The sequence below is a fragment of the Mandrillus leucophaeus genome, unplaced genomic scaffold (genome assembly GCF_000951045.1).
Source record: "Mandrillus leucophaeus isolate KB7577 unplaced genomic scaffold, Mleu.le_1.0 Scaffold582, whole genome shotgun sequence".
Classification (NCBI taxonomy): domain Eukaryota; kingdom Metazoa; phylum Chordata; class Mammalia; order Primates; family Cercopithecidae; genus Mandrillus; species Mandrillus leucophaeus.
This window is the reverse complement of record NW_012106275.1, coordinates 1557434-1570862: the sequence shown is the minus strand read 5'-3', so window position 1 is coordinate 1570862 and position 13429 is coordinate 1557434. Positions and strand designations below refer to the sequence as shown.

The 13429-nt window shown below is 39.7% G+C and overlaps 1 protein-coding gene across 4 annotated transcripts in view; it reads left to right on the top strand.

Annotated features, from left to right (window-relative positions):
* Positions 1 to 13429, top strand: part of RUNX1 (runt-related transcription factor 1) — a 280164-nt gene that overhangs the window by 173952 nt on the left and 92783 nt on the right. For 3 of the 4 annotated variants that reach the window (XM_011999141.1, XM_011999143.1, XM_011999142.1), the window contains 2 exons: positions 1554 to 1807; positions 11082 to 11238. In XM_011999141.1, the coding sequence (XP_011854531.1) occupies positions 1554 to 1807; positions 11082 to 11238 (411 nt within the window). Of the gene's footprint in view, positions 1808 to 11081; positions 11239 to 13429 lie in introns of all 4 variants that reach the window. The other variant, XM_011999144.1, reaches the window with a different exon arrangement.

The following is a 13429-nucleotide window of genomic DNA, read 5'->3' as shown; positions in this document are numbered from 1 at the left end:
CGGCCGGACCCAGCCAGGGCACCACGCTGCCCGGCCCTGCGCCGCCAGGCACTTCTTCCCGGGGCTCCTAGGGACGTCAGAAGGAAGTCAACCTCTGCTGCTTCTCCTTGGCCTGCGTTGGACCTTCCTTTTTTTGTGTTTTTTTTTGTTTTTGTTTTTCCCCTCTTTCTTCCTTTTGAATTAACTGGCTTCTTGGCTGGATGTTTTCAACTTCTTTCCTGGCTGCGAACTTTTCCCCGATTGTTTTCCTTTTACAACAGCGGGAGAAAGTGCGCTGTTGTCCGAGGCGAGCCGTGAAGTTGCGTGTGCGTGGCAGTGTGCGTGGCGGGGTGTGCGTGCGTGTGTAACCCGAGCCGCCCGATCTGTTTCGATCTGCACCGCGGAGCCCTCCCTCAAGGCCCGCTCCACCTGCTGCGGTTACGCGGCACTCGTGGGTGTTCGTGCCTCGGAGCAGCTAACCGGCGGGCGCTGGGCGACAGTGGAGGAGTATCGTCTCGCTGCTGCCCGAGTCGGGGCTGAGTCACCCAGCTGATGTAGACAGTGGCTGGCTTCCGAAGAGTGCGTGTTTGCGAGTGTGTGACTCTGCGGCTGCTCAACTCCCACCAAACCACAGGACCAGCCACAAACTTAACCAACATCCCCAAACCCGAGTTCACAGATGTGGGAGAGCTGTAGTACCCTGAGTGTAATCGACTGGGCCTTCTTCTTATGATTATTAAGATTAGCTGAAGATCTTTGAAACGCTGAATTTTCTGCACTGAGTATTTTGACAGAATTCATTGAGTGAACGGAGAACATGACAAGTACTTCTAGTTCAGCACTGCTCCAACTACTGAAGCTGATTTTCAAGGCTACTTAAAAAAATCTGCAGCGTACATTAATGGATTTCTGTTGTGTTTAAATTCTCCACAGATTGTATTGTAAATATTTTATGAAGTAGAGCATATGTATATATTTATATATACGTGCACATACATTAGTAGCACGACCTTTGGAAGTCGCAGCTCTTGCTTTTCGGGACTGAAGCCAGTTTTGCATGATAAAAGCGGCCTTGTTATGGGGGATACTTGTGTTCTGTTGGGACTTTAGACAAAACTCACCTGCAAAAAACTGACAGGCGTTAACTACTGGAACTTCCAAATAATGTGTTTGCTGGTCGTTTTACTCTTCGCATAAATATTTTAGGAAGTGTATGAGAATTTTGCCTTCAGGAACTTTTGTAACAGCCAAAGACTGAACTTAACCTCTGCAAGCAAGATTCGAGGAAGATAGTCTCCACTTTTTAATGCACTAAGCAGTCGGTTGCTAGGAGCCCATCCTGGGTCGGAGGCCGATCGGCAGAACCAGAACTTTTCCCCCTCCTGGACTGTTAGTAACTTAGTCTCCCTCCTCCCCTAACCACCCCCGCCCCCCCGCAGTAATAAAGGCCCCTGAACGTGTATGTTGGTCTCCCGGGAGCTGCTTGCTGAAGATCCGCGCCCCTGTCGCCGTCTGGTAGGAGCTGTTTGCAGGGTCCTAACTCAATCGGCTTGTTGTGATGCGTATCCCCGTAGATGCCAGCACGAGCCGCCGCTTCACGCCGCCTTCCACCGCGCTGAGCCCAGGCAAGATGAGCGAGGCGTTGCCGCTGGGCGCCCCGGACGCCGGCGCTGCCCTGGCCGGCAAGCTGAGGAGCGGCGACCGCAGCATGGTGGAGGTGCTGGCCGACCACCCGGGCGAGCTGGTGCGCACCGACAGCCCCAACTTCCTCTGCTCCGTGCTGCCTACGCACTGGCGCTGCAACAAGACCCTGCCCATCGCTTTCAAGGTACTGACCCGGAGAGGGTGGTGGGAGGACAGGCGGAGGCCGGCGAGGCCGGGGGAGATCCGCGAGGGCAGCGGCCAGGCGGGCGGGGCCGGATTCTAGAAAGGGGCCCCCGCAGCCCCGGGTCGGTCTTCCTAGCGTGGGGTGCGGGGGGATGCTGTGTTGCCGTGGCGACCCTCGGGAGGCACTCGTCTCAGCTTTCTGGGGCGGCCTCCCAGGAGGGCTGAAAACATCAGGGTGCCCCCAAAGACATCCACTGGGGGCCGGTCGGAACCTCCCTGGCAGGGGCCTTAGCTTTGATACAAAGTAGAAAAAGTTATAACCCAGCCCGGCAGAGACAGCCCGTCTGCTAACTTACTGCTGCCCCTACCGCTGGATTAACACCCAAACCATTTTGTCTTCCTCACATGAAGGCATCAGGAAATAAAATCGTGAGACTTTTCTGCCTTCAAGTCAGTGAAAAGAAACTAACAAGGGAAACTGTCAGGGATTTTCTTTCCCCCTTCTCCAACCGCCCTATAGGAATTAGCATGTCCAAAGTCCACAGCGGGCGTAGTTAAGTTTGCAAAAGTTTTCTGAAGAGTTCTCTGAGTTTTTTAGCCTGCTCCTGCCAGAAGCCGCAAGTAGCGAATCCTGTTTCTTTTCCCGGAACCGTTCTGAATGCTATCATCACCTCACCTAGATTAAGCCCGGGGCAGCGAAAGGTGAAGAGGCTGTCTTTGGAGAGCTGGGGGTCCCAGCGGCCCGCTTTCCTGCTAGAGGAGAGGGCGGCGCGTAGCTGGAGACTTTAGCGCAGCGGCTCCGAAGGTCTCCCTTCGCTTTTCACCCCTGATCATCCCAAGAGCTTTCAGCTGCCTTTAAAAACCTTGGCCTTCAACAGGGGTATGAAAACAACCCCAGGCGTTTCTAAACAACCACCCTACTACCCTAGCAGCAAGCAGTAGGAATTTAATTTCTGCAGTGGGGATTCTGTTTTGTCTTTCGTGGGTTTGAAAAGATGCGACTAAGTAAAATCAGTGCAGGTCATTTCCTGTTCTTTTAAAGGGCTAATCAAGGCAGGTGGTTCCCAGTGTAAAGCTACTTAAAAAAAAAAAAAAAGTTTAAATAATTGTCCCCTTTAAGGAGAGATTAAGTTTTTTATAGATCCAGGCCTCAGCTGGGTCTTGATCTTATTACAACGAATAATATTCACTTTTTAAAAAAGTATTGTTGGGGTTATTTTTAAGCTTTATACAGTTTCCACACTTAGATTGTGATTTCTAAAACAAAACGAATTTGCAGTTGGCTTTGTCTACAGATTTGCCTCTTTTTCCACTCACTTTTCTAAAAGCAGTTTTTTGTTTTGTTTTGTTTTTTAGTGGGGGTGGAAATGAGGAGAAGGAACGTGGCGGGTTGCTTGACTCTTTTTTCCCTCCCTCCGTTTGCTTAGATTTGGGTTTGGGAGACCATTTTACTTTTAAATCATTCTAACCCTTTGCATAAATGGAATCAGCAGTGACTCTTTAGGGCACCCGCATTGAGAGGGGACCCAACAGGGTTGGGCCATGGGGTCACTATCAGATAAAGAGCAGAGGCAAGACGGGCTGATAACCACCAAAGGCCATTAAAACCTGGCTGCCCCAATGCACTAGGGCTCCAAGAGATTTGTGGCTTCCTTTGGGGTGAAAATCAGGATCTCTTCTGAACTCCCTCCTCTGCCAGGAAACCCACACTCAAATATATTAAAAGACTAAATGATTAATAAAGAATCTTCAGGAATTGGAGCAATTCAGAGTCTCAAGTCATTACATGAAAGTATTTATTTTCTTCTAAAAAATGAAAAATTATACATATTGCTTTTATGAGCCATCAGAATTCTTTCTAGCAGAAACCATAATCATAGAGTTTCCTTTTTAAAATGATTTTTGGCAATTCACTTAAAAACAATTTGTTTTATTGAGTGATAATCTATAGGCTACTAAAAATCAAAATACAGATCTCTTAAAAAACATTCAAGCAGGTCCCCTGAGAACATTTGGGGGAAAGGAAAGGCTAGCAGAGAAATCAGACCATTTGATTAATATCTGTCACCACCCCAATCCTCATAAAAAGAGGCTTCTTCCTCCAGGAGACCTGCTCACTGCATAACTAGAAGAATAGACAAAACGTTCAGTGAGACAGCAAATGTGAAGGGATAAAACATTAGGGATAAAAGCAAGCAAAACATCAAAACCTGCCTACATCCTGGGCTCATTTACTGTGTGTCCCTGGCTTCACTCTATCCACCCACCCAACCACCTCCCAAGCAGCTTCAACAGAAATTATTACTTTAAAATTTGGATCTTAAATAAGCCGCAGGCAATCTCCCTAGGAAGTTAACCAGTAAATAATTATTATATTCCCCATGATAAAGAGAAGCAAATGTGAAACAATGATAAGGCCCGATGATATTGATGAAACGATCATTGAAGGGCTTCTTAGGAGTATGTTGAAGTTCTGTAGGAAAATCCTCTATGTCAATCTTCTGAACTAAAGAGAGATTGAAAATTATGAATTTTCTTTAAAATAGATTACAATAACCCTACTTGCTTATTTTGAACCCCAACCTGTTCTCCCCCTACTCCTTCCCTCCCGTGGAACACCTTTATTTATAGAGTATGAGAGATACTTGTTTTTTACTACTAAGAAAACCTTACATTTGCTGTGTGTTTTGCTGTATTTACAGAAGTAGCCTAAAGAGCTGTTTTGATGACTTAGGATGTATTTGGTAATACCATGGTATTATAGCTTGTTTAGGCTCTGGTACACCACAGTCCAAAGACGTAAACATGCCTTCAGCAAGGAAGTTCAGAGGCCTTGGATTCTGATGGTAATATTCTTTTCATAAAAAGGAAATAAGTAATATATTTGTCGGCAAGATCACGGTCCCTAGCTATGCCTTAAATGTCATCTCAGCTGAATTTTATGTTCCACTCCATAGCCTTCTTTGAAACACTGCAAGGTTAAGGGATTTGAAGTAAATGAATTGTAACTGTAATTTCAACCTAATTAGAACTGGTTTAAAATGCCAGTTTGAACTGTGAACAGACTAGCCAAGAACAGTATTGGGAGGTCCATGTGGTACAGAAGAGAGTTGATATTTGGCCCAACTTCCTGATACTTTAAAAACAGAGAAGTAAAACAAAATATGAGATCTCTTTGGCCAGCAAGTCCCTTCTTGCCTGTTTGGTCTGTGTTAAAATGTAAATGTTTGTGTTTCCTTACCTATTGTTTATAGCTTTTCATTCCAGTTGTTTCTTTTTTTCAGTTTGAAGTTAGATATTTTTACATTCTCTCCATTTGCCCATCAGTGAAAAAACCTGTATCAAATTAGCACACATGTTAGTTTTAAATTAAAAAAAAAAACTTCTTTAACCTGGCTTGAGTATGCTTGTTAACAATTGGGCAATATACGTTATTAATGAAATTGCCCTGGATTTAATATTTCCCCTTTACCCACCCCCACCCTCGTACCAAAAAAAAAAAATCCCTCAGATCAATACAAGGCCAAGTAAGTGATATGTAGGTGCCCAAATATCATTGATTCTGCTGCATTTAAAAAAAAAAGAGAGAGAGAGGAGTGCGAGTTAAACTTCTAATTTTTTTTCTTCTTAAATTCCAACATCAACAACCTTTTCTTACTTAGCCTCCATGATAATTTTATCCTATGTTTGTTTCGACTTGGCGAAGGTCTCGTGAATTTGCCAAATTACTAATGAGAATAGTATTGGAAAGATGAGAGAGGCACCAGGCTTGGAGCACTGTGAGGGGAACAGCAGTAGGAGGCAGATAATTCAGAATCCATTCCTGTAGTTATAAAACAAGGTTTATTTATTTTCACCTTTTTACAGATCCAGACCCAACAATGAGTTATTCAGTTTGAAACCCACGTCGTCGAGGCAGTCTCTGTATACCTTCTAAATACGGAGTTAAAATAGAGAAGCCTGGGTTACCACAGGGAGAGGAGGATGAGGAAGTAAAAATATGTGTTCAAAAGGGGCATTTCAACACCGTGAGCTAACTTTACAAGGGGAAGTGAGAATCATGAAAAAAAGGGGAAAATTCGTTGTAAGAGACTTAAAAGAGCAAAATAAAGCAAGCCCATTTTTCGGGAATAGAAAAAAAAAAAAAACAGTAACAATAACCAAATAACTGATCAGGGAGATTTATTTTAGTGATATCTTTTTAAAACAAAAAGGGAATTGTCGTATCACTGCTCTTAATTAAATGGCAACAAACACACTTATTATGGGAACTAACTAGCTAATTAGAGGGTGCTCGGGGAATAAATAGCAGAGTTTTAAACTCTCCTCTATGGAAAACATGTCCAACAATTGCAATGAAAGGATTAAAAAGAGAGAGAAAAGGCCCAGACCTCGTTTGGCAGTGCAAGTTGGATAAAATAGAGGAAAATGCCTCCCTGTTTCTATGAGACTAGATTACCCTGCTGTAGTCTTAGCCAAGAACAGTATTGGGAGGTCCATGTGGTACAGAAGAGAGTTGATATTTGGCCCAACTTCCTGATACTTTAAAAACAGAGAAGTAAAACAAAATATGAGATCTCTTTGGCCAGCAAGTCCCTTCTTGCCTGTTTGGTCTGTGTTAAAATGTAAATGTTTGTGTTTCCTTACCTATTGTTTATAGCTTTTCATTCCAGTTGTTTCTTTTTTTCAGTTTGAAGTTAGATATTTTTACATTCTCTCCATTTGCCCATCAGTGAAAAAACCTGTATCCCATTAAAACCTGGCTGCCCCAATGCACTAGGGCTCCAAGAGATTTGTGGCTTCCTTTGGGGTGAAAATCAGGATCTCTTCTGAACTCCCTCCTCTGCCAGGAAACCCACACTCAAATATATTAAAAGACTAAATGATTAATAAAGAATCTTCAGGAATTTGAGCAATTCAGAGTCTCAAGTCATTACATGAAAGTATTTATTTTCTTCTAAAAAATGAAAAATTATACATATTGCTTTTATGAGCCATCAGAATTCTTTCTAGCAGAAACCATAATCATAGAGTTTCCTTTTTAAAATGATTTTTGGCAATTCACTTAAAAACAATTTGTTTTATTGAGTGATAATCTATAGGCTACTAAAAATCAAAATACAGATCTCTTAAAAAACATTCAAGCAGGTCCCCTGAGAACATTTGGGGGAAAGGAAAGGCTAGCAGAGAAATCAGACCATTTGATTAATATCTGTCACCACCCCAATCCTCATAAAAAGAGGCTTCTTCCTCCAGGAGACCTGCTCACTGCATAACTAGAAGAATAGACAAAACGTTCAGTGAGACAGCAAATGTGAAGGGATAAAACATTAGGGATAAAAGCAAGCAAAACATCAAAACCTGCCTACATCCTGGGCTCATTTACTGTGTGTCACTGGCTTCACTCTATCCACCCACCCAACCACCTCCCAAGCAGCTTCAACAGAAATTATTACTTTAAAATTTGGATCTTAAATAAGCCGCAGGCAATCTCCCTAGGAAGTTAACCAGTAAATAATTATTATATTCCCCATGATAAAGAGAAGCAAATGTGAAACAATGATAAGGCCCGATGATATTGATGAAACGATCATTGAAGGGCTTCTTAGGAGTATGTTGAAGTTCTGTAGGAAAATCCTCTATGTCAATCTTCTGAACTAAAGAGAGATTGAAAATTATGAATTTTCTTTAAAATAGATTACAATAACCCTACTTGCTTATTTTGAACCCCAACCTGTTCTCCCCCTACTCCTTCCCTCCCGTGGAACACCTTTATTTATAGAGTATGAGAGATACTTGTTTTTTACTACTAAGAAAACCTTACATTTGCTGTGTGTTTTGCTGTATTTACAGAAGTAGCCTAAAGAGCTGTTTTGATGACTTAGGATGTATTTGGTAATACCATGGTATTATAGCTTGTTTAGGCTCTGGTACACCACAGTCCAAAGACGTAAACATGCCTTCAGCAAGGAAGTTCAGAGGCCTTGGATTCTGATGGTAATATTCTTTTCATAAAAAGGAAATAAGTAATATATTTGTCGGCAAGATCACGGTCCCTAGCTATGCCTTAAATGTCATCTCAGCTGAATTTTATGTTCCACTCCATAGCCTTCTTTGAAACACTGCAAGGTTAAGGGATTTGAAGTAAATGAATTGTAACTGTAATTTCAACCTAATTAGAACTGGTTTAAAATGCCAGTTTGAACTGTGAACAGACTAGCCAAGAACAGTATTGGGAGGTCCATGTGGTACAGAAGAGAGTTGATATTTGGCCCAACTTCCTGATACTTTAAAAACAGAGAAGTAAAACAAAATATGAGATCTCTTTGGCCAGCAAGTCCCTTCTTGCCTGTTTGGTCTGTGTTAAAATGTAAATGTTTGTGTTTCCTTACCTATTGTTTATAGCTTTTCATTCCAGTTGTTTCTTTTTTTCAGTTTGAAGTTAGATATTTTTACATTCTCTCCATTTGCCCATCAGTGAAAAAACCTGTATCAAATTAGCACACATGTTAGTTTTAAATTAAAAAAAAAAACTTCTTTAACCTGGCTTGAGTATGCTTGTTAACAATTGGGCAATATACGTTATTAATGAAATTGCCCTGGATTTAATATTTCCCCTTTACCCACCCCCACCCTCGTACCAAAAAAAAAAAATCCCTCAGATCAATACAAGGCCAAGTAAGTGATATGTAGGTGCCCAAATATCATTGATTCTGCTGCATTTAAAAAAAAAAGAGAGAGAGAGGAGTGCGAGTTAAACTTCTAATTTTTTTTCTTCTTAAATTCCAACATCAACAACCTTTTCTTACTTAGCCTCCATGATAATTTTATCCTATGTTTGTTTCGACTTGGCGAAGGTCTCGTGAATTTGCCAAATTACTAATGAGAATAGTATTGGAAAGATGAGAGAGGCACCAGGCTTGGAGCACTGTGAGGGGAACAGCAGTAGGAGGCAGATAATTCAGAATCCATTCCTGTAGTTATAAAACAAGGTTTATTTATTTTCACCTTTTTACAGATCCAGACCCAACAATGAGTTATTCAGTTTGAAACCCACGTCGTCGAGGCAGTCTCTGTATACCTTCTAAATACGGAGTTAAAATAGAGAAGCCTGGGTTACCACAGGGAGAGGAGGATGAGGAAGTAAAAATATGTGTTCAAAAGGGGCATTTCAACACCGTGAGCTAACTTTACAAGGGGAAGTGAGAATCATGAAAAAAAGGGGAAAATTCGTTGTAAGAGACTTAAAAGAGCAAAATAAAGCAAGCCCATTTTTCGGGAATAGAAAAAAAAAAAAAACAGTAACAATAACCAAATAACTGATCAGGGAGATTTATTTTAGTGATATCTTTTTAAAACAAAAAGGGAATTGTCGTATCACTGCTCTTAATTAAATGGCAACAAACACACTTATTATGGGAACTAACTAGCTAATTAGAGGGTGCTCGGGGAATAAATAGCAGAGTTTTAAACTCTCCTCTATGGAAAACATGTCCAACAATTGCAATGAAAGGATTAAAAAGAGAGAGAAAAGGCCCAGACCTCGTTTGGCAGTGCAAGTTGGATAAAATAGAGGAAAATGCCTCCCTGTTTCTATGAGACTAGATTACCCTGCTGTAGTCTTGGGGTTGGAAGTGTGCTCATCTCTCATAGTGAGTGAGTTCGTGTTCTGTGCCACAACGACTGAAGCAGTTCTATTGAGTAAAAACAATAGATAGTCATCTGGAGGCCAAGGGAAAGGGTGATGGCTAGGCAGATCATGAAAATGGGGATCTTGAGAAACATGACTTTGATATCATACAAGTGAGTCCATGGCAGCCTTTTTTACATATAGAAAAAGAGGCCTGAAAATATATGCTACAGAAAACTTATACAGCAATTATTAAGGTAAAAATTGGGAAGTAGGAGGCAGAGGAAGGAGTGATAACAGTAGGTTGAGGAATGCTTTACTGTTACCAATTCAAAAACAGCAACCAAAAATGATGATGTAATTGGAATGAGTAATATAAATGTCACTACTGACTTTACCATAAAGAATGTCAGAAATGATCAGAATAAATACAGCTTGGGGCATTTCAATTTGAAGTTGTATGACTGCTTTGAAAAATAGAAACAAAGGAAATATAGCCAATAATAAATGTCTAGACCAAGAAAATAGTTTCTAGAAGGCCTAAATGATAACCAAGAAATTGATACTATTGTTCGAAGTATCTTTAGGTCATGCTCTTTAGAGTATTTTACTTTGAAATTCATTTTCTTAACTACCTGAGTATAAAAAATATTTATCTACCAGTTTTCTCCAATATCCCTGATAAGACTTCATGCTTATTCAGTTACATTAAATAAATTCCTGGTCAAGATCAGCTGGGCTAGCGGAAAACCTCAGGCATCTGTGAGGATATGAGTTTACACACCTTGAGACTCACAGATATAAAAATACAACTCAATTCTACCCCTGAATTGAGGGGAGTGCACAGAAGTGAATGTCCCGTCTGTCTGAGGTCTGTTGATTTTGTAATTAGTAAACGAAGGGTACATTTCTGATTTTTTTTCCTGTGTGCTGGAATTCATTGCTTGTAAAACTCAAGATAATAGGAGCAAGTAGGAGGTATCAAAGATGAACTATAGAGGGACAGTTTAAGTACTTAAGAATCGTCAGCAAGATGAAATCTACTTTTAGCAGAAATAAGTTTTTTTGTTTTTTTTTTTTTGTTGTTCTGTTTTGTTTTCTAAAAGTAAAGTATGGGCCTTGTTCAGCCTGTTAGTGGAGGTCTGAGCAAGTAAAAGATGGGTTAGATTATAAACTTACGAACACAGGATGTTCTGTTTCTCAAATGGGAGGAATTAAGAAGAGATGATTGTATTCAGGAGACGACATAGCTTCTCAAAATCCTTGACATCTTGCATGGTTCGTCTTGTTCCAACTGTGCTATATGACCTAATCTGGCTTTATTAGGTAAATTTAGTATATGTGTCATTATTTGAAAATTTACATATAGTTATGTATAATGTATTAGGTTGGTGCAAATGTAATTGCAGTTTTTGGAATTAAAAATTGCAAACATCGCAATTACTTTTGCACCAACCTAAAATATAATAAAAAAGTGTCTTCCCATTATAACTTTTCTGTTGTTCTGCTTATCATTGCTATTCCTCTGCAACCTAAAAAAAACATTGAATATACAATTAATTTTAGAATAATCACTACACAAATGCCCTAAAAGTGTATGTATAACATTCCTGATGTCTGCATTTGTCCCTTGACTGGTGTTTAGGTGGTGGCCCTAGGGGATGTTCCAGATGGCACTCTGGTCACTGTGATGGCCGGCAATGATGAAAACTACTCGGCTGAGCTTAGAAATGCTACCGCAGCCATGAAGAACCAAGTTGCAAGATTTAATGACCTCAGGTTTGTCGGTCGAAGTGGAAGAGGTACGTTATCTGTCAAAACTATGCTTGAAACACGTTTCATGGCAACAAACCCCTATTTCAAAATTCTAGTGATTTCTGTAATGGAATCCCTAGAAACTCGGTCTGTCTTAATGTTCTTATTGCTATGTCCAGCTCTTAAAAAATATTTATTCGAAGTTTAATATGTTTAGCAGAATCTCTATATTATTGCTTTATGTTACTGAGTTGATTTAAGGCTGATTTGGAACATGCAACGTAGGAATTGTGAATTTCAAAGAGACTCTTGAGATTTTTATTAAAATGCAAAAAATATAAAATTTACCTTAATGGAAACTAGGATTATACAATTACAATGAGGGTTCTCTCTTGGATAACAATACAAAAGCTGTTTAATGGAAACTGTTGACTTATGATCTGTGGTCTATCTGTGAAAAGTGACAGAGTTTCGAATGACCATTTCTAATAATTTTAGGGATTTCTAGTGTATGATGTTGAAACATGGTTTCAAGCAAGCTTACCTTTTTAGAAAAAGACATGAAGAAATAATGTTAGTACCATTGATGGCAGTGTGATCTTCCTGTTGTATTTCTTTTGAATGCCTTATTTAGGAGGAGAGGTTGGGCCTGGTTAAAATTTTAGATACTAATAACATTAGAGACTGGATTATCCAAGAAATTGTTGCATTAGTTCAGCTCCATGTGTGGTTTTATTTTTCCTTGCCTTTAACCCGTTATCAAAGCATTAGAGCAGAAATAGGAATCTCGGCTTATTGTAATTTTCTCTGGTTTCCAATTATTTTCAAGTATTATGTTTTCTTTACATTGTAAGAACCAAATCATATTTTGTAAACAGCAACAAGTACTAAAAGTTTAATTGAAGGAGGTAAGATAGTTTTTTAAACTCATTTTTTGTAATATAGTACCGATTAAGCTTACAAGGTTATTGCAAGTATAATAAAAAGACTTACGGTAAATACCTAAATAACAGTAATAGTTCTTGTATTAAAAAAAATGGAAGCACCAATCAAACAACATTTAAAATAACAGAAATTATTACTCTTTAAAAAGGCATTTAAAAACAAGAAAATCTCAGTTCTCAGAGAATTTGATTAGTCAGAAAGGAGAAAGGGGTAAATGTGTGTTGATTATTTTGGTGATTATTTTTGCTATCCTAGCTATCTGGAGCACTTTCATAATAGAATCATAGCTGGAGAAAATAAAAAATTTATATAATGTGATTGAAAATTTATATTCATAGTACTATATTAATAATAGGGCAATGCAAAGAAAATTATATCCACTTTTTGAAAGCATGAGTGATGCTATAAGATATAAAAGCATAAGTCACTAAATGGGTTCACTTGTCGTATTAAAAGTCCCCACCTTTCAGTAAATGGAATTTGCATTATGATTCAGAGATGTGTGTCTAGAAAACATCTCAAAGGCTTCGGATGAGTAGCTGGCAGAGCGGGTGAGAAGCCAATAAAAAACAAAGGCCCCACAGCCTGGTCCATGCCCATCAGCCTAGCTAACTCTCTTTAATTCAGTTCTTGTGGATTTCTGCTGTTAGGAATCAATAGCTAAGTATCATTGAATTGCTTTTCTAGAGAAAGTATTATCATCATACTATGCGTCTGTGTGGGTCTACATGTAAGGTTTTGATCATAAAAGTTTTAAAAACGTGCCAGTGACATTTTCCCACAAGAAGTTCAGTAGTGGCTTTCCGGCAATGCACAGTAAATCAGTGATAATAAAAAAATGAGATTTTGAAAGCAGCGTGCTTTCTTTTCTGGCGGTGATGGCTGATCTTGCATCCCTCATTGGCCATTTCTGTTTTGAGTGGGTGACTAATAGGTGCTTGTGTTTACTTGGGTAACAGTGCACTGTTTCCCCAAGGTGTGGAGTGTTTGCATTTGGCTGCAGGATTTGTGCCAGTATGCCCTTGAGTTTGCATAAACCCCAAAAAGTAAAATAGCTGCAACCAAGGCTGGGCTGTCTTCCCATACTCTGGAATGAGAAAATTAATTGAAATGCCATAAACGGACAATATTTTGAACAGACTCTCCTTCCCACCAGTGATAATAAGCAATAAAAAATATAGGAACCCTAATGGAACATTTGACCTAATTATAATTACTATGGATATGAATATTGTTGGTCTTGAGAGAGAGAGATATGTATATATGTATTTTTCTTTTTTTCGGTCAGCACTA